At 35.0% G+C, this 27522-nt stretch overlaps 1 protein-coding gene across 1 annotated transcript in view; it reads right to left on the minus strand.

Annotated features, from left to right (window-relative positions):
- Positions 1 to 528: 528 nt before the first annotated feature.
- Positions 529 to 27522, minus strand: part of LOC117326141 (microtubule-associated serine/threonine-protein kinase 3-like) — an 89160-nt gene continuing 62166 nt past the window's right edge. The window contains 20 exon segments of the mRNA XM_033882775.1: positions 529 to 6385; positions 7469 to 7677; positions 8060 to 8185; positions 9070 to 9227; positions 9956 to 10188; positions 10515 to 10651; positions 11214 to 11441; positions 12217 to 12327; positions 12653 to 12769; positions 13400 to 13470; positions 14074 to 14154; positions 15866 to 15957; positions 16500 to 16674; positions 16802 to 16884; positions 17202 to 17257; positions 17725 to 17851; positions 18186 to 18284; positions 18849 to 19058; positions 19430 to 19502; positions 22011 to 22031. Of these exon segments, the coding sequence (XP_033738666.1) occupies positions 5411 to 6385; positions 7469 to 7677; positions 8060 to 8185; positions 9070 to 9227; positions 9956 to 10188; positions 10515 to 10651; positions 11214 to 11441; positions 12217 to 12327; positions 12653 to 12769; positions 13400 to 13470; positions 14074 to 14154; positions 15866 to 15957; positions 16500 to 16674; positions 16802 to 16884; positions 17202 to 17257; positions 17725 to 17851; positions 18186 to 18284; positions 18849 to 19058; positions 19430 to 19502; positions 22011 to 22031 (3382 nt within the window). The 3' untranslated portion in view covers positions 529 to 5410.

The raw sequence follows: 27522 nt of genomic DNA on the forward strand, positions 1-27522 counted from the left end.
AAGAGCTGCGAAAGCGCTCGGGACAAAGCAGAAATGTTTTACTGTTTTTAATTTTAATATTTTCAACCAATTACAAGGACATACTATATATTTTACTTATATATACCGGGTAGCTATATAAAATGTATATCAATCGTAAAACATGTAAACGTTTACCTTGTACACGATTTGGGGAATCCCCTTAGTACCGATGCGTTAAACATTACATAGCTATTATAAGGATTTGGTGAACAGTGTTAATAAACGTAATTCGGGCTCGGGGTCTAGTTGTGAGTTGTTTTTACATGATGTGTTCATATCATGCTTTTAATATATGTCGTCTAGCCCGCAGTTTTCAATGGTTTTTGAAAACATTACGTCAGATAGCCCGCTTCATCAGATAGCCCGCAGAAGGCAATTTTCAATGTTTTAAATTGTATAGCCCGCGGGCAATACGCAAGAAATTACGTTATGTTAAAACAGCAAATGTCAGTCAAAAGGGTGGAAGTGTAGTTTTCAATGAATTTAAACAAAAAACAAAGACTGAAGTCGATTGTGAATAGGTGAGAATTTATAGCACAGTACGGCAATGTCACTAATCACAAATAGCACAGGTATAACCACAGCGAGATCAAATCTGAGTCCAAATAAAAATTGGTATCTACAGTGTTACCTATGTACACAGCATATATATATATACATTTATCTCTGATACAGTAATGATAAACAAAAATACTTAACTGCTCATCAACATATAACCAACATATAACTAATAGTAACCATGATTCACATGTAACAAAAATTACTATCAAACTTTACGGACATAAGACGCACACAAGTGATATTAGGATTATCAAAAACAACAGCCGACACAACACTTTTTAATCATCCTCCGAGTAAGAACGCACTCAAATCACTCTGAAATTATCACATAATATTCCAACATGCAAGCAAAATGACCTGCCATTTGAGCCTTTTGCAAATATTTTATTTCTGATGATTCCAGATTTGATCAAAAAAAGAATAATATTTACAGATTACTTATCAAAGTAGAAGTTTAATTCTTGTCAATGACAAACATGGATTTTCCTTTAAAGTTCTGACTGATATTGGTGTCTCCACATACTGAATTTATCCTCAAATGATCCTCTCAATGTATCCTCTCCCCCTGTAGGTTTAGTATATCAAACTTTGGGGAGGGCTTGCTTGTGAACCACTTTTACCTTATATTTACTTTTTCAAAATTGATGATTCAGCAAAAATTTGTGGACAGGGACTTACGGTATTTGGAGAACAATAAAGAACAGTAAAGATTTTTTTTTTCCGTGGTTCATATTTTAAGATTTTGCCAAAACTATGAAGCAAAAATAATGTACATGTATATTTTAGCAGAAATTGCGAAATTAAATGAAAAGGACACTGCAGCCATTATTTTGTGTAAAAGAAATATTTAATTTTTTTAACACCCTTATATGATTTTTGAGACGATTTCCTAATTTTTGTTAAATCAGCATTTTAAAAGCCCAAAAGTTTACTGGTATCTTTTGTTTCCGTACCAAAAAAAAAGGAAATATTACAATATCATAAAACTCAAACCCTTATTTAGTATTCAATGATACAATAGTTTTTTCAAGAATCCCCAATGATTGCAGATGGTTAAAATTCAAGGACTTTACAAATTATAATTTTTGCTTATTCATTAATATTGTCGATATGATAATGGCAAAATAATGACAGGTCTTCTGCTTACATTGTATTTCAATACTGTACACGAATATCTTTAAATTCACAAACCACATTTGCTACAAACAACATTTGATAATTTCAGATTCTCAATGAAAATTTACAAAATTCTTTTAAAAATGTGTTTTTCTTACAGGTTTCCTTTGTATTGAAAAATCAACTACAAATTATACCAATAAATAACATTGATATACAAATAACAGTACAACAACGTACAATGATCACGAGGTCATGGGTCACGGGGCTTCTATGTGTCAAAACTACAGCTTGTTGTATATTACCACAGTTTATTGGAGATTGTCCGACAACATGTTTAATGAGGAGACACTTTAACACATGTATGAATATATAAATGCAGAAAAAAAAAGATGATTTTATTTTCTTTACCCTGTAATAATTTTGTACTCCCACTAATGAGAATCTATTGCAACAATTGATTTTAGTAATGAAAACCTCTTCTCCAAACATTTTCTCTGATAAACAATTTCAACTACTAAGAAATGTGCATGTATGGTCTTTGGAAACAAGAAATTCTTTTCACTAAGCCTATTTACAGCTTAGCAATGGAAACATATATATTTCTTTGTTTGGCCTAAATTATTCCATGATGGCCCAACTCTCCACTGTCTCAGACACTAACTATACTAGTCCGAATGTTTTCTTCCTAAATTTTACATCTTGTGCCTGAATTAGGATGATACAGAAAGGTCTGGTTAAGACTTGGAAGATAAATTTCTGATTTTTACTTTTCTTTGGGAAAATGGTTCCTGAAGAAACTTGATGTAACTTTTATGTAAAATTTAAGATATTTTCTATATAATTATAAGGTATTCTCTGGTTTCCTTAGTGATTGCAGGGAAATGTATATCATAGCTTCCTTATGGATATATCATGGTATGGATGGTATCCATGATAAAAGTAGATACAGGTATATCGTGGTTTCCATGGTAACAGTAGATACAGGTATATCATGGTTTCCATGGAAACAGTAGATTTAGGTATATCATGGTATCCATGCATATGGTAACAGTAGATATGGGTATATCATGGTTTCCATGGTAACAGAAGATACAGGTATATCATGGTATCCATGGTTACAGTAGATACAGGTATATCATGTTATCCATGGTAACAGTAGATATATCATGGTATCCATGGTAACAGCAGATACAGGTATATCATGGTATCCATGGTAACATTAGATATGGGTCTATCATGATTTCCATGGTAACAGTAAATCAGAGTATGGTTTCCATGGTAACAGTAGATGTTGGTTTATAATGGTTACTTTGGTGACTGGGTGTAGGGACTACAGTAACTATGAAGATAATCATGTACTTAATTAATATAAATTAATTCATTAATCTGCACAGGCACCAGAGCTAATAGTTGTGTCTTCATCCGAAAAAAAATATCATTCATAATGTGTTACATGTATCTGATACATCAAGACAAAAATACATTGTATGCATCTAAGAATTTATAAATACAAAATAGTCCACAAAATCATCTTACACATATATGTACAACACCACAATTTATCACAATATTTCAAAGTGTGTTAAAGCATTAGTGTAATCTTAGGTCTCATTGTTACCTCTGTGATAAAATACACGCCAACAGAACCAAGTACAAGTAAACCTATAGTTACAGCAATATACACAAACTACGGACTGAACTTCAGCTAAGTAAGAAACGAATCGGACCCACTTGTTCAAATTCTAGTTTACTTCACCTATCAAAATTTTTAAAAAAATTTGAGTAAATACACAATCTTTACATTTCTACCATTCATTGACTGTTGTTGTCTAAAAGCAGACTTACTATAAATCATTTCTTGATTCTCTGGAAAAGTAGAAAATCCAAGGAAATTCCTTTTTTTTCAATAAATCTGTGACAAAGAGTAAGATTAATACATATTATTATGTTCTTACATAATGTACAATATCTCCAGTACATCAAAGTGATTTCTGTTGTTTGGGGACCGAGGCTAAGGGCCTTTGGGTTTGGGAAAATCTAAATTAATATTGACGTGATGCTGGGGAAAATCCACAACAATTTTACTACACTAGAAAATTTTTGCTTCTCACCAGAAATGCCCAAGAAATAACATATTTTGATGAACTCCGAAATATCAAATAACATTTGGATATCTTGATTAGAAATTCTTATGTGCCCAGCCTCTGAATATATATTTGGTACATAGTTTTTGTTGTTCTAAACAATCATTTCAGGACACGTTTAATGTTTTTTTCTTTACTTGATGTTGACTTGATACATTTTTATGCATTGGGTGCTATTTTATGCATTTTTGTGACAGTGCACACACAGTCAAGGAGTGTAGAATCGTATCATACTTATATATACATGACTTGATGTAAGTTGACCAAGATTTGAACAAGTAGGGCTGAGTGATATATCATAAGAGTACAATTGGATGTGTTTCGGTCACAATTTAAAAACCTGACCGTATAGAATAATGTTAACATAAAATGATATTCAAAAAGAACTTTATATATATATATATATATATATACTGTCACAATTTACAAAACAGGTGAGTATTCTTCTAGAATCTTTTAAATATTTATATAAGCTTGCCATTCAAACGTCGTCCCAGTCACCTATAGTATACAGTTAGCTGGTGACATCACCCTATCAACCGGCCCGACACACTGACTTGTGGCAGTCACTGATGAAAGCACAGAGTAGTACAATTTAATCACAGGCAATATTGTAACGGTAACCACAACTCAAACACACACTAATATCACAAGATGATACACATCTGATAAACAATGAAGAAAAAAAAATACATTCCATTAACGATAATAATTTACGATTTTGTTCCTTGAACATGAGTTGGTGCCGCACAGTCACACGAGTTAAATACAAATTGCTGACTTGCTATCACACTCACAGCGTAGCTTATTACAGCATTCGTTCCACATTTATCTAGCACTGTGGCCAAAGTATAATTTGGTATACTGTGCCTCATCCTTTAACATCACACTTATTTACAATCTCCCAGTAAGTGGTTTCCACTGTACTGTCTCCATAGTCCGGACTCACAGTCCATTACATCCTAGGATCCCAATTCGAACATTTGCTCCGAGCGAAATGCTTATTGTGAAAAACAATATTTCCATTCATTTATTTCCTTGGACATTATGGAACACCAGTCTTGAGAAGACTTTCCCTTATACACAGCACCAAGTTAAATTTGTACACAAAATTGTTTTGAACACCTAAATGTGAGCACATTGATAAATAAAGATTTACAGAAAAAAATGCAGGTATATGTAGTCACATACTCCTCGTAGCTGTTCAAACTCGGCCCACACTGCTAATGTTCACTCGTCCTTAATCGCCTTGAGAACATCACAGAATTTTCTGACCGCAGCCGAACCACAGCAAATTCAAACATGACATTTCGACCATCTAAACGTTACCTATCCAATTTCAATCACATCACCGACATTTCCAACTGCACGATGACTGCAGTTTACTCGAACAAGACATTTTCGACCATTCAACTTCTTCGATCAAATTTCATGCACATCACAGACATTTCTGGCCTCATAATGAAGACATGGGCATTCAAGCCAAGCACATTACAAACATAAAGATTGCATTGAGCCCTTAGAGTAGAACGTGCTTTGACACAAGGATTATCACAACATTCATGTCATAGAGCATCAGAAAGGCTACTCTTTTTTTCCTGTAGTGAAGCCTTCCTCTGCACTGTCGTGACTTTCTCCGCAGAGTTAGGGTGGAGTCTGTCAGGCGATAAAGCTCTGCGTAATAATGGGGAGCCTGGTTCGCAGCTTTTGGGGCGTGTAAACGATGGCTTCCTAGCAACAGGCGTTGTAGCCTGGGCCTGCGTTGATGAGTTGAGGTGAGATGGTATGGTTTGTTGTACCATGTGAGAGCTGCCGATCTGGTGCCCATGGGCAAGCGCGAGAGGACTGGGACTGCGTGTGGGGGAAGCTGGTGGCATGGGTGAGGGTGATGGTGTTCGAGCGAGAGGAGACAACGGGATGTTATGTACGGACTTCCGACGATGTGGAGACTTGAGGCTCTGTGCACGTTTGTGCTTGAGTCCATGTAGGGAGCTCGGCCGACAGAACTGCGAGGAACTCGCCGGGGAGTTAGGGGCTGATGAGCTAGGGGAAGAACTTGTGGAGGAGTTGGCAGCTGATGAGTCAGGTGACCAAGGCATGGAGATGGGTAAAGAGCGATTGGCCTTCCCTGATCCAGGAGTGCTGTCACCACAAGACCAGGATTTACTGAAGGTACTGGAAGAATAAGACCGCGATGAAGTCAGTGGCGAGCTTGGCAGGATATGGTGATCAGTTTTCTTGGAGCTGAGACGACGCAACAGTGAACGGCCTTTCTTTTTCTCTCCTTTGCGTTCTTGTCGTTTACGCTGACTAGATCGACGAGCCATCTTGCCAGGGTGGCTACGTCGCTTGCTCTGCACTGTTTGGATGGTGGTGCTTTCCATGGGGATGGTGCGGATTTGGACAACGTTTCCACCCTTCAGGATGAGGTGGATGACTTGCGTGTGGAGTAGGCTTTGGATTGGTTCGTCATTAACATGGGTGATGAGATCACCTGGTCGCAGTCCCACCTCAAACGCTGGACTGTTCTGTTCAACACTCTGAAAAACGCACAAAAATATATTATACCTCCATAAATCCAACTTGATCTCTTGAATTTAAAATGACTTTAAATCTTTTGTTAGATTAGGCCGAGAAATTTGCATATACATATGTACATGCAAACACAATGTACAGAGGTTCTAATGTAATGTTAAAAAAAATCCTTATGAAAATTTGAAATTCCAACCAGTCCTATCAAAAATTTCCTACAGGTTGATAAATGGTAACAAACATATCAGCATCGATCAGCTATTCATAAAAATATTTGTTTTGCTGATGAAGACAAACCAAACAATATGCCCATAGTCCTAAACAGTTGTCTGTCTATGGAACTGTCCAGTACTGGAGTAGTACATGTTATTACAGATACCCAGTAGCAGTATAATGGTAATGAGAATGTAACAGAGCAAATGATTAATTAAATTTTAATCACTGCCTCCGCTAGGGATCGAACCCTGGACCTCTGGCTTACCAGTCCTACGCTCAACTGATCAAGTTAAAGAGAAGATCTCTCTAGCCGAGTGGTATATTGCGGCTAGTATTTACAAGGGTTACCACAACAATTATGGGTATCAATCCATTCAGCAAAGAAAAGTTGGATCTATTCATAGGGAGTTTCCTCTAAAATTTACAGGTAGAGCCAACGGCCGTCAAATTTTAGTCCAACTTAAATTTCCTCTAAAATTCACAGGTAGAGCCAACAGCCGTCAAATTTTAGTCCAACTTAAATAATGACAAAGTTGGCTGGGATTTGCTACCAGAAAATCATGTCAGATGGGTCAGACAAATTTCTGTAGAGACAGATAAAGAACTGTAATGAACTATGAAAGAAATGAGACACCTTCACCTCACATCTGATCATAAGTACTGGATTATTTTCGATAAAGGTATTCCAGTTTCAATATAAATCGAACGGGAGGAATCTAGAAATTGTGGGTTCCGTAGAAAATGCAGCCCATCATATATGTAGTAATATTTGAATTTAATCACTTCCATGGGTGGTTCCTGTTTGGCAAACCTGGAGTCCTTCCGTCAGGTAGATATTTCACTGGAATAGTCCCAATAACTTGTTTCTAACTCACCACAACAATATGTTGAAGAGTGTAGACATCTGTGTTGCCCTGATAAACACGGATCGTGTGTATGTTGAAGCCGAACCCTCGTGCTCCTTTCTTTATGATAGTCGGTGGTTTGAGGTTACGGGCGAGAGGCGAGACATCCCTGGATGGAGATCCGTCCCGCGAACTGGTGCTTGATCCAGGGGAGGTAACTGGAGCAGATATAAAGTCATCTGGGAAAAAAATCAATTGAAAGTTGAATTTGAAGTTTTTCAGGGTAGAATGATACTTGTAATGACTTTGGTTATTAAAATCAATCTGAATTCAATTTATTATGTGTAATCAAATGTAGTATCATGTATGCAAAATATTTCCTCTGATAAATATGTAACATAGTTAGAGCTAAATGTTGACGTAGAAGAATCTAAATCCAGACAGTCATCACATCAATGCAGTCCATATCTAAAATTGTATGTTTTTCTTATCAAATAAAGAAATTGTCATAAAATACAAATATATATGAAATTTATAAATTCAAAATTTAACTTTTTTTAACTTTCAGTAGATGCACTTAACATGTAAGGGATGAGCTAATGAATATACAGTAATACCGACCTGTTGGCTGTATGAGGAGAGTAAGGGCGGTGGTCGAGGCAGACTTCTGGAGCTGTTTCCGCCCTCCTGTGGTACTGGGTAGTGTCACGCTGCCCTTCTCCTTGTTCTCATCCACGGGTGATAATTCTGAAAATACGTCTGTCAAGTCATCTACATCAGCAATAACCATTACCACCATATCTATCAACAATTTTCATTTAATTTCAGAAAAAAAAAAAACTTTTAAATAAATTCACAACATTATATAAGCCAAATCAAATTTTCAAGATTTTTTTTTTATTATTTCTCCGTGACCATGGCTCTTTACATTCACATAACAGTACAGTGTAATATATAGTCTTGGTAAACACAGAATAACCTTAAGAAGTTCCTAAACTCAACCAAATAAAATATATACTTGAGGCAATCAACTTGTTTGCAGCAAATTTGCCCATTTTATATGCGGATGAACAACAGAAGATTTGAGATAAGCAGAAGAGTCTCGTTTCTCACATTCCTTTTGCCTTATAATAATGTGAGAACACTGGCTTCCTCCATTTTAACTTTGTCCAATAACAACCATTAAGGCTTTAGGCGACTTTAAAAACTCCTAAAATTGTTCATATATGAAGCTATCATTAATCAAGAACTTCAACTTCTCAAAGGTATTTTTTTCAGCTTTTAAGTATCACCAGGGCTTTTTCTCACTGGTTTGGGAAAAGGGCTTTTTGTCTCATTTTGGGAAGAAAATAGGGGAACTGGGAAAGATTATTTCAGGAGTAAACAGCAGATTTTGGAAATTTGGCTTAAAACTGAAATAATTTCAATTGTGAATGGGGCCATTAAAGGCCCCAAAAAGCCCCCAGAAAAACCCTGATCACAGGATCAGAGTTTGTACAATAGGGATGGATAGCGGTTGACCCTTTAACAAGGCTTTCAGCATCAAAATCTTCTGATCTACCAGGCCCCAAATAGTGGTACACACTGATCTTTTTTATAAATGGGCTACAAAGTCCAGAATGTCTAGATACCTTTACATAATCCTTGCACCTTGTCATCGTCAGTAGAGATTGCAAATTTGGGAATGATACTCTTAATGATTGGTGGACGGATTTCCTGTTTCTTTGAGCTGGAGTCGTCTCTCTCTGCACTCTCCGGTGTACTTGTCTTGGGCTGTGATCGTGGCGTGCTATTAAAGAAACGACCAAATTAAATCTCAAATCACCACATCAGATGTTTACATGTATGTTAAATCACTAGAAGGGAAATAATTGAGACTAAAAATTCTAAACAATGTCAAGAAACATCTATTTGACATGTGAAAGTTCAATGAATCAATTAGAATTTTGAGACGATATTCTGACTTTCTTTTGAGTATTTTATACAGGAAATCCCTCACAGAAAGTTCTTTTTGCCTAGTGTTAAATTTGCCTAGTATACTTTCACTATTAATCTGTAGTCACACATTTCATCTCTGATTTCAAACTTTTGTCTGAATTTTATGCTTGCCCACTTTTCAAGAAGGCAAAAATGACTTCCAATATACATTACCCTAAAACACAACTAGTTGTCATAATGACCAAACATATATTCCAATAGAGATATAGTCACATCAATCATGGAATTTTTATTTGTGTTTGGCCACATATAGATAGGAAACCAGTTATGTCTTATCCTCAACTCTACTACAGCTAATCACAACCCCATGTTGAGGCAGGAGAGCGAGGAAAATCCATCTGACAGCCATCTCTAGAATAAGATTGCAGCATATCAACAGATCTCCAATACGTTACATTAGTTACACAGGTACTGTAATATACTGCTGATCCTGCATCCGTTTACCAATCCATCACTCAATCAATATTACAACAAATCTGTACCAGTCTCTGTAAAACCAATATATCCTGTGGCACTTACCTTTCTGGTGAGCTAAATACATCCTCGTCGAGCTTCATAGAACCGTCATTACGATCCAAGGTGTCAACAAGTGTACTACTCGTGTCGCGCCGGAGGTACCCTTGGATCTCGGATGAGGAATCAGAGCCTTCTGATTGGTTGGAATCCTTCCTATCTAACGCCTGTTTCTCCAATAGTCTTGTGCGCATCTCATCCGCACTGGAATGTCTCCGTCGGCTTTCCTTCTCCTTATTCTGCTTTTACAAAGTGATTATTTTAAATATATTTTCAAGTTGGAATTATTTTTCACTTGATAACAATACACATATACTGCAGAAAGAAAATTCAATTTACATTTATCAGTTCTTAAATTCAACCGTGCTATGTTATCGAGATGTCAAGATATGTAGGAAACGAAATTCGGAAAGTTACATCAAATAGTTGTGAATTTACCACCTACATGACTCCGCCTATTGCTAGGTTTTGTTTCACAGACTATTGTCAGTGTCTTGACAATGAAATAACATCACATAAGACAAAGTATATTTAAATGGATAAAAAAGTAATTCTGAAAACTTACCTCATGTAGCTCCTCTATTTTGGAGTAGACTTTGCTGTAACGAGGAGAACAGGAAGAAAAACTCTGAAACAACACATCGTCACCATCGTCTTCCGTGTCATCAGCGTCTAGATCATGATTGTAGCGATCCATTCGTGCTAAAATAATTGAAGAAAGATAGCTAGATTGGTGATAATTATGATTCGATAAATCCATAATCTTAACAAAAATTTTGACTTCCTCATTGATAAATCATTTTTAGTTTAACTTTTGAATCTTATCCTTGACTGATTTTTGTTACATATATGTTTTTATTAATTAAGTCCAGATTTAAATTTTGTCAGTACGATAATCAAAGGAAATCCCAATTGTTCACAGATGGTAATATTAATTTGAAATTCCTATATACCACCTTATCACAGCAATATAGACGTCTCAAAATGATTGAAAATATATTATCCATGGTTATCAGACCTTTAGCCATAATCCTTCTCAACCACTTGGGGAGCATACAGTGTTGCCTGTTGGCACTAACAGTTTGTACTTACTTATCACATACTCATTAATACTAAGTCAACTGTAACACAGCAATGTAAAGTATCTTGTTCAAGGATACAACACAGTGCCCATACAACTCAGACTAGGGATCCTGTCATCCCCAGCTCAGCATCCTACCACTAGACCACTCTACCTCCACAAACTCTGATCAAACCAACTCACTGTCAAAGAAGCTGGTATCCTCCTCGTCCTCCAGTTCTGGCACAAATTCAGCCTTTTTCCTGAGGATTCTCTCCCAGTCGACATCCAGGAAGAATATATGCTCCTTGACTTCGTTGCCGCCCCCTGTTCCCAGACGGTTGAGCGGGTTGTGCTGCAGCAGCTGAGTGATAAGGTCGCGTGCATCATCTCGTACCTGCCATTCTTCCTCCTGGGGCCACTCTATCTCCTCTACAAAGGTCAAAGGTTATAAAAGTCACAGGTCATAGGTCAATGGAAGAACAAGCTCACCGGCAGGCAGCAGCAATCACACTATGCACTCATTTTTTATGTATGTATAAGCATGTCACATAACATCACTCCTAGACCTCTAATGGATGTATAAGCTAAATTAGAAGAGTGTGAGGCGTATACTTTTGGACTTACTAGCTTTCCAGAAACTTACCCCAAAATCTTTAAAGTGGGTTTTGTTGCCAAAAAAGTTAAGTCCATAAAATGGTAAAATGCGAAAAAATCGCAAAATTTTTCTGCATGATTTTGCCATAACATCACTCCTAGACCTCTAATGAATGTATGAACCAAATTAAAAGGGTGTGAGGTGTGTACATTTGAGCTTTTCAAAAACTTCTCCCAAAAACTTAAAAGTTTTGGAGTGGGACGCGGACACAGACGGGGACACTAGGGGTACAGCATTAGCTCACAGTTACTCATAACCTGTGAGCTAAAAAGGGGTGGGTTACTCATAACCTGTGAGCTAAAAAGGGGTGGTGATCTAGAATATTGTTTTGCAAAAGACACTCACTGGTCAACGTATCTGTTTCTTTACACTTTTGCAGAATAGGTCTCTTAACCGTTTTGCCGAAACAAATCGAGACACCCCAGAGCTGTTATTATCCATCTAAAACTCTTTTTTTCCTCAAAATTTTCAATGTGATTCTCCGATCTATAAGCTAACTAGTTCCGTCACATTCTTTCAATTTAATATCCAGGTAAGTTTTGTGCCTACCATTGATGACTTGTGAGAAAAGTTCCTCGGGAGACTCTCCGAAGAATGGCGGACATCCAACCAGGAACTCGTAGAGTATGATTCCCATCGACCACCAGTCCACTGGTTTACCTGTAACAGATAATGTCAACAACTATATAAACCTCAATACAACAATTCACATCGGGAAGTCACGCTAGGTTAACCTGATGTAGTAATGTCAGCCAGTTAACCTAATAAGATTGTCCTGTGTCAAACCTTCATGACCGGATTCTCATTTGAATAATAGAATTTTCAAGAACTAAATTTTTGAAATACATCATGATGATGATCCAACTCAAGATTCACAAAAGGGAAAAGTATCCACTGAAGATTCACAAAAGGGAAAAGTAAGTATTTCAAGTGTGAATGTACATTTCACGCTTGAGTGATATGACCAGGATACAACATTACTCACCATAGCCCTGACGAAGGATGACCTCCGGCGCGATGTACTCGGGTGTTCCGAACAGCTGTTTGTCACGGAATTGTTTACAGTCTTTATCTATAGAGCCCTCGTACAGATTGGTAGTCACTGAAACAAGGCACACAATGGTCAAACTACTCGTCAAGTCTACACTTCAGGTTTTTTTTGTTTTGTTTTTATTTTAAACTTTTAAAATTTCACAACATATTAGTTATTTATGACCCAGACTCTTGTGTCAAAGCCTTATTATCATTTAAAAAAAAAAAAAAAAAAATCCCTCGACTATTAATTTGCAGAATTTTTTTTTTTTTTTTTCAACATTTGGCCTGAACTGATTTTCAAAGGAATAACTCGGGGAACATTCTGGAATCATGTATCACAACTGTACTTAAATCTTCAGACACTCTTTAAGCTTTAAGATGGCAAAATTACACAATTTCACTGTTTTCTTGTGAATAAGTACATAAGTATTCCTTTTTTTCTTAATGAATTTCTTACCAAACAATATCTCTCTCTTTTTTTTTAAACTCTAAATGGGTTTTCATTATCAACTAAATATTATGATATATCTTTAAATATTAATTCATCAGTCAATTTCTCGTCCAGTAGCAGGTATTCAGGATTGAGTTTCATTCATGGTCGTAATATCTTAACAGAGCAAGGTAAAATGATATTGAATATTAACTATGTATGTATGGTTGTATGATCCATAACTTTCACTGCAGTATTTTTACTTACAACTCATTAGCCCAATTTTAGAGAGACCAAAGTCTGTGAGTTTGATGTGGCCTGTGGCAGTGATAAGAAGGCTGAAAAATAACACAAAATACTGAGAATGCTGAAATGTTCTTATCCATGAATCTTGTATTCTCCAATTAAGTTTTGAAATTAAAAGTAAAAAAAAACATGATAATAAAATTCATATAACTTCAATTTGATGTACACAAATATCAGGGCCCAGTTGTTCAAAGGTGATTAGCTTAATTACTTGATTAGTAGAATTGTCATTTTGCCTTTTATAATACTTCAAAATCTGTGCTTGTTTATTCCTTAAAATAGGCAGGTTGGAAAAGATGTGTTAGTGTTATAGTTTCATAAAACTTTACCACAAATGATTTTATCCGGATTTTAAAATTGTTGTTAACTATAATTAGCCTAACTACTTTTTGAACAACTGGGAGGAGAATATAAAAGGAAAATTGTATGTGTCTTGATAATTAGTGGAATAAGAATTTATAAAATAAAACATGACATATCCGGATACGAACGAAACACATTTATTAAACCTTGTAGACCTGTTTTACTGTTGACTTCTATAAATCTAGATATTGATTTCACACAGCAGTTTAAATTTGAATGAAATTTGCATAAAGTTGGTATTCCTGTTTATATATGCATGGTAACATGCTTACTTGTCTGGTTTGAGATCCCGGTGCACGATGCCGTAACTATGGAGATACTCCAATGCTAGCACTGTTTCTGCAAAGTACATTCTGTTCGAAAAAAAAACCAAATACATTTATTTCCATAATCAATGAACATCTCTGTAAAATAACAAGAGGCCCATGGGCCTTAACGGTCACCTGAGATTTGAAATATTTCAGTTAATTAAAGTGACCATTTTTGGCCCCGCCCATAAGCCCCTAGGGGTCAGTCAGGGCCAACATTTGCATATTATCAAACTTTCATCCCATGCTGAAAATGTTTACCAAGTTAGAATGAATTGCAATAGAAATCAAACAAATCATTCAAAAACATGATTTCCCTATATAAACTATAGTAAAATTTACCCCCTCCCAAGGGGTAAATGTGTGACCCCAGGGTCATGAAATTCACAATTTAAGTAAAGCGCCTTAAGACCCTTCCATCTATAAAAAGTATTTGATTCTATCTTATTTCGGTCTGAAAAGAAGATTTTTGAAATTTCAGTCAATTTGACCCTTTTTAGCCCCACCCATTAGCCCCTAGGGGTCAGTCAGGGCCAACATGTGCATACCCTCAAACTGCCATCCCAAGCTGATAATGTTAACCAAATTAGAATGAATTCCAATAGAAATCAAACATATTATAGTCAAAAATGTGATTTCCCTATATAAAATATAGTAAAGTTTACCCCCTCCCCAGGGGCAAACTTGAGACCCCAGGGTCATGAAATTCACACTTTTAGTAAAGCACCTTAAGACCCTTCCAACTATAAAGAGTATTTGATTCCACCTTATTTTGGTCTTGAGAAGAAGATTTTTGAAATTTCAGTCAATTTGGCCCTTTTTAGCCCTGCCCATTAGCCCCTGGGGGTCAGTCAGGGCCAACATGTGCATGCCATCAAACTGTCATCCCATGCTGACAATGTTTACCAAATTAGAATGAATTCCAATACAAATCAAACAAATAAAAGTCAAAAATGTGATTTCCCTATATAAACTATAGTAAAGTTTACCCCCTCCCCAGGGGCAAACGTGAGACCCCTGGGTCATGAAATTTACAATTTTGGTAAAGCACCTTAAGACCCTTCCATCTATGAAGAGTGTTTGATTCCACCATATCTGAGAGTAGAGAAGAAGATTTTTGAAGTTTTAGTCAATTTGACCCTTTTTAGCCCCGCCCCTCAGGCCCCTGGGGGGTGGGGACCATATAATTTACAATTTTGGTTGACCTTTAGCCATAGAAGCTTCCTGCCAAATTTCATGGAATTTGGTTTAGGGGTTTTGGAGAAGAAGTCGAAAATGTAAATTGTTTACGGACGGACGACGGACGACGGACGACGCACGACGACGGACCAAAGGGGATTAGAATAGGTCACTTGAGACTTTGTCTCAGGTGACCTAAAAAGTTGCATGCAACAAGTTTTTTTCTCTAAGCATTGTATGCCACATGTATTTGTTTAAAAGTTGTTTGCACATGTATTTTTCTAAAAATTGTTTGCACATGTATTTTTCTAAGAGTTGTTTGTAACATGTATTTTTCTAAAAGTTGTATGTAACATGTATTTTTCTGAAATTTGTATGCAACATGTATTTATTAAAAGTTGTATGGAACATGTTTTTCTAATCATTTTGTATGAAAATCATAATTCAGAATCTTTTAAACAAAACATGATATAAATTAAGGTATTTTACTGAACACCCAACTAAAATAAATACAGACATTATCCTGTTCAACAGACAGTATTGTCATTTAAATATATAATCAGAGACAGAAACTCACCTAGCAAGGTCGAAGGGGAGTGGTCCCCACTTCTTAACGAGGTTAGCACAATCGCCACCCTCCACATACTCCATCACCATACACAGGTGTTTCTGTAACAAAAGTACTCAGTTAATGGCAACAGAATATCTACTACAACAACAGTAAATTCAAAGTAATGATGATCAAATCTCTTAAGACCTTATATCTATCGAAACTTTTTAAGACCTTATATCTATCGAAACTTTTTAAGACCTTATATCAAACAAGAACACTTTACTCATTAGAAAGGGTCTTTGAAAAGTGTCGTACCCTTACAGCTTGTCCCGAGTAATTCAATAGATACAAAATTTGAATATATGACCTTTGACCCCATGACCAAGAAAATGTTGATTCACAAAAAGATCCTATCTTAATTCTCCATATAGATGAAGTTTGTCACGTTTATTATCAGGATTCTTTTTATTCTTTCAATTTTTGGGCAAATTTTCAGAAACAAAACAACTAATTATACTAGCAGGTACTAGGGAAAAGATCTTGATGCATCCCCAGCAGAAGAAAACTAGGAAAGATTTTTAAACTTAAGATTGAAGAATTAATGATAATATATACAAAATGTCCACCTATTAAGTGGCCACAGTGGTGTCCGACTCACCTTTGTATCGAAACTGCAGTACATACTGACAACAAACGGGTTTTCTGTAAAACTGAGTATATCTCGCTCCGTGTAGACCTGTTCCGTCTGATTCCGCAGGATTAGATTTTGTTTACAAATCTTCTTCATGGCAAACCGCTGTCGACTGTCTTTGTGACGTACTAAGTATACCGCTCTGCCAGAGAAAAAACACAACATAAATGTTTTGTATGACCTGTGGCGAAATATTGTAAGATTTCACAACCATTGAAGTCAAAAGACAAAAGCATTATTTAAGATTTGATTTGAAGGAGTATACTTACGCATAAGCACCATTACTAATCAGTTTGATTGTCTCAAAATCCTCTTCACGAGGCGTTTTGAACTTTGGCACATAATCTCTCCTCTGGAAGACACAAAATAAATGTTGCAATTTTACCCAAAAGATTTAATCAAAAAGATAAAATCAATGTTTGTATGCAACAGAACCCTGATTATTATTAAGGAGTATTACTTCATATCCAATCTGCTTAACTATAGCACAAAATTAACAGATTTTGTAAATGATCAAAATCTTTCCTTAATCATGCAGTTTAAAAGTGGTACATTTTATTAAGAGTGGATTCTCTGACAGCTAATAGAAGTACAATCAACATTTATTTTCTAAATCTTTTAAATTGATGATTTTAACATTAACAGTCATCAAGCATCTAAATAACTTACCTCCATGAATTCTTCTTCAGCATCCATTGAATCATCTGGCTCCTCCATCCCCATATCTGTAAATTAAAGTGATGTCATAATGGAGGTGACATAGTAATGAAAGTGATACACAATAATTGTTTATCAATCTAGTTACATCATATAATGATAATTATTTATCAGTTTAATTTCATCATTTCCATTTTAATAGTGAAAACCCCTGCCCATAATACACTCCAAATCCAAGGGTTTTTGATGATAACTTCCAGGGGTTCCCCTGTTGAGCCCCAATATCTTGAGGACATTCCAAGGAAGGAATTTTAATATTTACCTTCAAGAGGTTCCCTGTTGAGCCCCAATATGTTGAGGACATACCAAGGAAAGAATTTTACGACTTACATTACAGAGGTTCCTTGTTGAGCCCCAATATCTTGAGGACATACCAAGGAAAGAATTTTAAGACTTTCCTTAAAGAGGTTTCCTGTTGAGCCCCAGCAGCCCCAACATCTTGAGGACATACCAAGGAAGGAATTTTAAGACTTACCTTCCAGAGGGTCCCTGTTGAGCCCCAACTTGTTGATGATATACTGAGGTATGTCTGCTTTGATGGTCTCCTTGGCCTGACCTTCAGCTGCTTCTAGTAACTGGTAGAACTGCTCTGGGTCAAACTCCTGTACAAAGACCAACAGAACAATCGGTTAGCTCGACTCCAATGACAAATTCTGGTAACTTGGACAGAGTTAAGTTGCAAAATTAAACAGAAATGAAGCTAAATGCAGAAAGAAGAGTCAACGAAGCATAAACTTCAGGACACAGTGACCTATATTTCATATATATATATATATATATCATATTTCATATGAATGCATAGTAATTTTCAGAAAGATGTATAAAGGTGTTTGATGTGTGCTGGACTTTCAGAATTAACAAAATTGGAGCAAAAGAGCTAAATCTATGACCTATTAAGAACTTAATGAGCTATTCCGTGCTGATGTTGTTACTTACCAGACACTCGAGAAGACGGATGGGACGAGACAGGATCAGCAGAAACTTCTTTACAAGAGGATAGATATAGTTGTACGCCACAAACTCCCGCTCCTGTGCCTGTAATACATACAATCCATCATAAATACATCATGATCTAGAGCCCAGTTGTCTCGCCAGTATTACTGGTCAAAATAATGTTTAAATGCTTACTGCAACATTCTCATAAAGTCAATGAAAAAATCCTTCAACAGGTGATTGTGTAAAATAACAATGACCTTCAAGATAGGTCAAACAATGATGCTTTACCAGCACAATATGTTCATACACCATTCTGTTTATTTAGACATTGTACTTCATAAGTGTTTTTAGTATTACAGATAACATCAATATGTGGATGAGAAATCATTAAAAATATTTATTACTATTATGCTTATGGTACAGGGGTGGGGATGATGTTACATTTTTTAGGGATGACAGCAAGAGTCACATCTTGGGTTACAGGCGGTAATCTTATTCTTGACTTTTCCTCCAATGGCAATATATTTGGTATGACCCTTACAGTGAATGTAATATTCTTATACCAACTACAACCACATAAATGAGATCTGAAAAATAGGAAAAACTTGTGTTCATCAATCAACCTTTTACTAGATTTTTCTTAAATAATGATTTGTTACTTACATCTTCGAGTAGTTTCTCGAGCTTGTCTGAGAGATCAAAAAAGTATGAGCGTGTGATGAGCTTATCCTTGGACTGGGTGAGACAGTCGCGTGCCAACTCCATCACTTGGTGATGTAAGAAACGTGTGATTGCGTCCCCCTCCTGCTCCGTAGGCAGCACTTTGTTCTGTTCAATAAAGTTGTTCAGTTTCTCCTCCATCTGAGCCGTAGCCTGTCGGAACCAAATTACCGAGTCAGTGCAGTTAGGGCGTTCTAGCATTCAGTCGTAATTACCTCCCCTGACACAATGTCGTCAACATGTTTAGATATATTACGCTACGTCGCATAAAAGTACATAATCCAACACTTTCTGTTAGATTCTGTATTTCTCATAAATCCTTTGATTGTCTTCCGAAGAATCATTGATCCTTTTACTGCATGTGTCTGAAGAATCGTTTACTTCTAGGTATTTGTCGAAACTTACGGAAACATCAAAAAATATATTATTGATCATTAATTCTTTCAAGTACTCCCAATAGAAAAGGAACAGAGGATGACAAGATTTTATATTGAGGTGTGTAGGATTATAGAAGACTTTTTTACCTTGGGGAACCGTTCTTTGTAGACGCTGTTCATCATGATGATTTCATCTCCGCCAGGAGAGCGACCAGGACTACTGCAAAATACAAACAACTCTCATTATCGTCTGTGTACATCATTGACTTCTACCACAAGAGGCCCATTAGACCTGTAACACACTCCAATTAAAACTAATGTCACAGCACCTCAATCACAACAGGCCCAAAAGACATGTAGCCTGACTAGTCTAGTATCTTACGATTTTTTTACAAGAATTATATGCTGCTTTTAATTTGACTCTACAAAAAAGATTTTGAGCCACAATTAAAAACATAAATCAAGTTAATATATAATAATCTGAAATATAAGAACATTGCTTAGTGAAGGTTAGCACAAATTTAGAAGGTTATCAAAACAGATATTGGAGGAGTTATCTTCAGTTCTCAACAAAATCCACAGTGACCAAAATTAAAACTTTTCTCCTGAAAATAGGATGACAAAATTTCAAGTTTTTTACCCAAAATGAAGATTAAAGAATTTTGAAGTCTGTATATTGTCATGATTTGAGTTTTATATCCTAATTTTAGAAGAAACTGATCAAAACCCTGATTCTTAACATTTTGCACGGATGCCATCTGAAAGAAACGCGACATCTTAATGTTATTTCAACTCTTTGAACTGGCAGGACAGCGATTCTGATGAAATATGCATCTGTAACGACATCCTTATACAACATGTGTGATAAACAGACAATCTTAAGATCTAGGAATATTTGTTTAGTTTTTATCCTCTATGTACAATTAAAGATTAATTACACCATTCTTTGAATTCATGTAGAGAAAAAGGCTGAAGCCATGCAATTTATCTTGATGACAAAGCGATATTGTCTTATGAAGATTAAATTATGAAATGGTGCAAAAATGGTTGATAATGATGATAAAGCAAGACTGTAACATGACACTACTGTACAACATGAGTATAACACATTGGGATTCTGAGATTTCCTCACACATTGATAACATAGATTATATTCAATATTATTATCTAACATTGAATCCCACTCTTACTTTTTTGGAAACTTTATATTAATATTCACGATCATGCATTGTAATCATTATCATATTGTACTAATCAAATCTCTTCATCGAAAATGTGAATAATTAAGTATTTTGTAAATCATTTCAATTAATGTTTAATATCATCAATCCCAAATAATAATATTTAACATAGTAATTATGTTCTTAACCCAAATTATTCAAATATTATTCAAATAATATGGTAAATACATTTAATTGTGTATAATTATCATTTTTAATCTCTTGTATAAAAAAATGTCTTCTTCAGAGAAATATTGCTAAAACATTTAAATTGTGTACAATTATGATTCTTAACCTTTTATTAAACAAAAATCAGAAAAAGAAAAAAAAAGTCTTCTTCCGAAAAAAAAAAAAAAATTTTTTTTGTTTTTGTTAAATACTGAATCAATTAACTATCCTGAAAATAATGAAGTAAAGCAAGTACAGCAATCAAGAGGAACGATGAAGCACTGCCAGATTAATACACATGGGGAATGTGGCTGATGGTTATATGTACTGACAACAAATTGATTACACCAGGAATAATATATCTACCCACAACAGTACAAATACACGATCCGAAGTACATACATACACGGACTATCAATCTTTCTTGTTACTTTCCCATTGACTTCTGCTAATTTATTACTTCCTTCCTATAAATTTTCTTGACATTAAGTTTTAATCCTTTTCGAGAATTATAACTGATTATCTTTTTAGTTAAATTAGATATTACTGAATGTCAATCCTAATAAATCTTGTCAAAAAAGTAATAGTTGATGAACTCATGATTAATATAGAAGATTTTGATAATTAACTAATTAATATAACAGAAGTATTAAAATATTCTCTATTTCTGAGCTGATTTTCATTGGTATAAAATGAAAATCAATATCAAAGAAAAATTAATTGAAATAAAGTAATTAACATAAGGCGCTTATGGGAAAATGACTTTACATGAAAAGCTTATGGCATGTCAATGTAATAATATGTGGAAGATAAATTTTGTGCTGAGCTCCTGAGTTTCGGTATATTTTGGGAACTTCTACATTCGGGGTTACTACAAAATTTCATCTCTATAATTTATCAAAGAATCTCAAGTTGATTTTCTCAATTTTCTCTCCATTATTTTTTAAAAGAATTGGAAAAAATTCACAACAAAAAATTGAAGTTCTTCTTGTAAAGTCACACTATATACACTAAACTGATGTTGCAATGTTCCACACGGAAATTTGTCTTGCATTTTTTTTCTCCATGTCTGTAGGGACAAATCTCTTCTGAAATATTTTTCCTGAAGACTGTTTCTGTTAAATTATATAAGTTTGTTATTGTTTAAAACTTCAGGCCAGAACCAGGCCAGAATTCAGAGCTCCCTTCCAGCTTGGGTGGATAATATGAACTTGCACATCTAACTACAGGATTCAGAGACAAACAAACGATGGACAATGCACATCTACATATAAGTATACACAAAACAAGAGTAAAAAAATATATATATAAAACATGTGAAAGAATAAAACCAATCTTACTCTAATGCTAGCCAGGATAAACTGCTCACCAAAAGCAAGGACAGCAGGTAAAAACAAAACAAGAATTAGTGTCTCTAGTTAACTCTCACAAACGTGTTTACCACAGCCAAACTTCACCGGCTTATAATTAACATAGGTACATTGGGGGTCATACTTCATCAGATTTTAATGAACGCCAACAGAAGCAATTTTCTCATTTTCAAAAAAAAAAAAAAAAAATGAAGAAAATAAATAAAATTGTAATCAATGGAAATCATTTTGAAACCAAACATGATTAATAATTTTTTGAAAAATAATTGAAATATAAATTTAATTTTTGCACTATGAAGATGACGAGACCTGAACACCTCATTAATATCTTTCAAAGTATGGTTAATTAAATCACCACAAGAGAATTTTAAAGAAAAACAACAATACTTTGCCAAGTTTATTAAATCACCAAATTTAATGGTGGCGTTTTCAATGATTTCCATAGCACAAGAAAAGAATTATCACTAGAGTTTGGTAAAGCATAATACACGGTATGTTAATAATCTATTCTTAATCTTTAAGCTGACAATACTTTGAATGTATTGGTCTGCTTATCATTAGGGTAACAAAATCTTCCGCAAAGCTGAATGTAAATATTGGTGCAATACACATGTACAGGAATATTTTCACTTCCGTGCCAAATTCTCTTATTTTGGCACTTCTGTGTTCTAAATTCTTTACGTTGGCACTGCTGAACTTAATTCTTTTGCTTGGCAATGGTCATACAATCTGAATTCTCTGTACAGTAACTCTGCATTAGAATTTGTTAGTCCAATCTCCTAACAAAAGTCTCAAAAATAAGAATTCCTCAATTTCAAACATCATGCAAACAACATTAATATTATTTCAGGAATAAATTTCCGTATATCACAAATGCAAAGCATGATTTAGTATCATATTTTCCATGTACACAGTGTTCAATACATGTTCTTACAGTTCTGTCAGTCTAAATTGATAATCATAATGATATACTTTCACTGGACAAAGCAAGAAGAATTTCAGTGAAATTACAGAAAAAAAAAATAAAAGGGAAAAATATTTTTTTACAACGGTCATCTCATCTATGAAATGACAAATGTGAAATATGACACTTGATCATGCCTATTTGCATGGTCAAGATTGACCAATGGGAGACGATCCCTATAAAGAAGAGCCCCATAAGTCTGCTGTCCCTCCACACTACAGCTTCAGCTTAACTCTCTGGCATGGTGGCAGCGGCTTTTCATTAAACCTTAGAATTTTCCACCCACTCTCTATTAATATAATTAGTATATATATATATGTGTTTACTGATATAAGTGCAGTAGCAGAACTGACGTTTAATTCTAAAGTACATAAAATATAATTACTTTGTTAGTTTACAGTGTAGCAACTATGCAAATAGGTCAGAAGTTCACTTAGTCAATTTGTGTGTTATTTTATTAGTAGGTATATATAATGTCGTCTGCCCTTAGCATGGACTTATTTATTTGAAATGGAACAAATACCACAAATAGGTTGTTCCATGATGATCATGTAAAATTTACCATCACAGAAAAATTATAATCCATCTAATGTTTTACTAAAATTTTACAGAGGTACACTGTAGCTAGCCTACCAGAATCAAGGTAACAGTGCAAGTTAAAATGATGTGATGATAGCATTTGTTTAATATATATATCAATGTATCTTGACAATCAAGAAAATATTGAAATTGGGTGATGCAGGTATATGAGCCAAAGAGACCAGGACTGACAGATAGGAGGGAATTAACTGTTTATAAAATCCCTCTCCAGATAGGAGGGAATTAAGTGTATATAAAATCCCTCTCCAGATAGGAGGGAATTAACTGTATATAAAATCCCTCTCTAGATAGGAGGGAATTAACTGTATATAAAATACCTCTCCAGATAGGAGGGAATTAACTGTATATAAAATCCCTCTCCAGATAGGAGGGAATTAACTGTATATAAAATCCCTCTCCAGATAGGAGGGAATTAACTGTATATAAAATCCCTCTCCAGATAGGAGGGAATTAACTGTATATAAAATCCCTCTCCAGATAGGAGGGAATTAAGTGTAATAAAATCCCTCTCCAGATAGGAGGGAATTAAGTGTAAATAAAATTCCTCTCCAGATACGAGGGAATTAAGTGTAAATAAAATCCCTCTCCAGCAGACAATTGCAAGTGGATGATTATAAGCAATGACGATGCTTTAATTAGGTAATACATTATAGTAAATAAACAAAGTAAACAAGATAAAATCCAGTAAGTATGAATTAGATTAAACTAGCTTATAATGTTAATCATTTTAAAATGGAAGTTAAAGTACGTAATTAGTATAATTATATGAAATGATTACGTAACTCGTGTAGATTGAGGCATTAAATAACAGTCTAATAGTCTTAACATATATATATTTTGGCAGCAAACATCAAGAATTACATACTTAAATCAACATGCACTCAATATTACAGCAATCAACGATCCTGGAGAGGGATAGTCGGACAGAAGTAAACAAAACATAGCTTAATCATATTTCCATGCACATAATTACAAACAAGCCAAATACCAGTAAGGGCCAACATTGCTCTACAACAACAACTGGACTTCATTTGTAGTATGTTTATCAAGCCAGATAACAACTTATGTTTTACTAGAAGTGTTAGACTAGCCACAAGTCCCGATCTTTTTTGTAACGAATTCTGATACTGGATTATCTCCCTTAGTTTGAAACTTAGAATCTTGAATCGGACATATCCCTAGAGAGCAAACTTATAAAGCTCAATTTATTTAAAATCTTAATATTCTAGAGAGAGATGTCAGTTAATACAAGAGGAGATTTCATTTATTTTAATTCTTTGTCTGTCTTGTAATGTAATGATCTCCCTTATATCAGGTCACAAATTAAATTGACTAAATTAAAATCAGTTCCAAATTAAGAGTATGTTTTCAATTTTCAAATTTTTATTATAAGGCATGACCAAACTCACGTTAGTAAATTTCATCCCTTTACAATTGACTGTAAAAGCTGCAACTCTAAAATACATCATATCCAACTGGTACAGTGCCTTTAAATATTGATTGCTGACATGCTGCCTAAAATTTGCTTTGAAAACCGGTAAAAAAAAAAAAAAAAAAAAATGTAAAATAACAATAAACCTTGGGATTTATTTTAAAAACCATTTTTGATAATACCAGAAAGAGGCCAGAAATATTATGGGCAATGATGTAATGTATTTAGAAAACGAAAGTACGTCTCAGCCAGGTGGGATTTCCCACAACAACAGACAATAAGATTGATGTGGGTATAGTTCCTACTGCCAGCAGAGCTGATGCCATGATGTGTCACTTTTTTCCCATATTATTTTCAATTTTATTCCAATGTGCCATCAGAATTTCAAACAGACATCCTGAATAATGATGAAATATTACATAATATTAGAAAGACACTTCAAAGCTTGAAGAAAATTCTTGAGCTTTGACTAACAGCAGCACTTTGAATTCCCCAGTCTAGGATTCAAAATTCTACTTTGCAGCAGTAAGGAATTTATTTTGAAATCAAATCATCCCAACAATGGAATACCACTGGTAAATTATGGTAATTGTTCAGAAATTTTCAAACAAAATAAAGACAGAAATTCCCATTTGGTAATTTAGAACATAGATCTGTCATGAAAATAACTATTGCTAAAGAATTCAGAAATTTTAGAAATTACAGCTGTCATGAAAATATCTGTTCGCTATCTAAATGTCATTTGACAAAACCAATTTGAAAATAAATCATGTGAAAATAGGAAGGTTGCGAATAATGCATTTCTACAAGATTCACACTAAAACGATTTGTTGTGTGCAATTACCCCCAACAGAGAGCACTTATCATAAACAAAACTGGACTTAAATCATCTAAAAATCTTTTGTTAAATTTTAAACATGGAAGCCATTTTGCTTGAATGGACATTTTTGTTTATCTTGTCACTGATTAAAGAGCATTGCACAATACAGATAACCAACACATATTTCTCGTGCTAACGCCAAGCCTTATAACATTCTACATACCGACACAGAACCTCATTACGTATATTACAAATGCCAAGTTGTGCAGGAAACCCGTCCAATATTTCACCTTTAGACTCATTTTTCACTTTTTAGATAAGCATAATTTCTTCCACTTTCTTTTCTTGTTCTTAAAATACAATTTATTTGAAGCCTCCAATAGCTTAAACTCAAGTTACATATATTATTTGAAATAAGGAAAAGTGGCAAAGATTTATTCGGGATTTATGAAATATTATTTTTACCAGCATTCGATTGGCAAACTATTCACTATAAGGAGCATTTGAAACCCTTTCTCACAAAGTTACATTTCACTCAGTTTAAAGTCCCCTTAGTGTATCTAGTATCCGTGTGTTCATTACAATTAATACCGAGGCCAATATCTATACCACATCAATGACAATTTACTGTCATATATATACATATATATAAAGGTTTATGTATAGATAAATCAATTGAAGGATTGACACTAACAGTAGCCCGGAAGCCCTGGGCTGCCTGGAATCTGGTTTGGCTGCCAGAAGGTCCAGACCAGCAGCACTGTGAGCTGCCAACATTTTCACCCACATGTATAATGTTTCACTTAATTTTGTTTTCATTTACTTCAATAATTTCATTTTCCAAAACGTTTTTAGAAGTCCCTGGAAAACCACATGGTGTAATATCTAATACACTGTATTTTATGCTCAGAATGGGCCAGAATGCAGGAAACTGCATCTAGAATTCAGATCCCCCTCCCCCTCAGGGTCGGGGCTAGGGGTTGGAGGGACAAAATTGCCCCCAGATCACCCTAGAGGGGCTTTTTCCTTTGGCTGGATACATAGACCACTGGGCTGCCTCTTTTCAAAGCCTGGCAGTCCAGTGGTTTATCAACCTGGCCATGAATATAGTGTCAATCCCTAGCCATGCTACAGATACAGCTGATTTATCTAAAGTTGAAACATATGGTTATTACGTACTTAACATAAGCTCAGCTCATAAGAGCATGTATTCGACATCACAAATAAATACAAAAAAAATCCTCTGTTACAAAATACTGACATCAACATGCAGCCCAAGGTCTTAAATTACTATCCGAATACAAGTCCCATACATCATGGAATAAGATTAAGCCTTGGTCGTAGACACATCAATACACATACAAAATCACACAAACGACATTACAACATTCAGGGTAAGTAAGAGGCATGCCTTTATATGGTAAATGGATGGGAAATTTATTATCAGTTTGATTGTTTGTTTGTTTTAGGGGGTTCAACGTCCTCAGCCAGGGTTATTTGAGGATGGGTGTCAAGGGGACACCAACAGCCAGGGTCATATGAGGACAGGTATCAAGGAAACGCCAACAGCAAGTGTCTTATGAGGACGCGTGTCAAGGAAACGCCAACAGACAGGGTCATATGAAGCCAGTTGTCAAGGAAACACCAACAGCCAGTGTCTTATGAG

The sequence above is a fragment of the Pecten maximus genome, chromosome 4 (genome assembly GCF_902652985.1).
Source record: "Pecten maximus chromosome 4, xPecMax1.1, whole genome shotgun sequence".
NCBI lineage: Eukaryota > Metazoa > Mollusca > Bivalvia > Pectinida > Pectinidae > Pecten > Pecten maximus.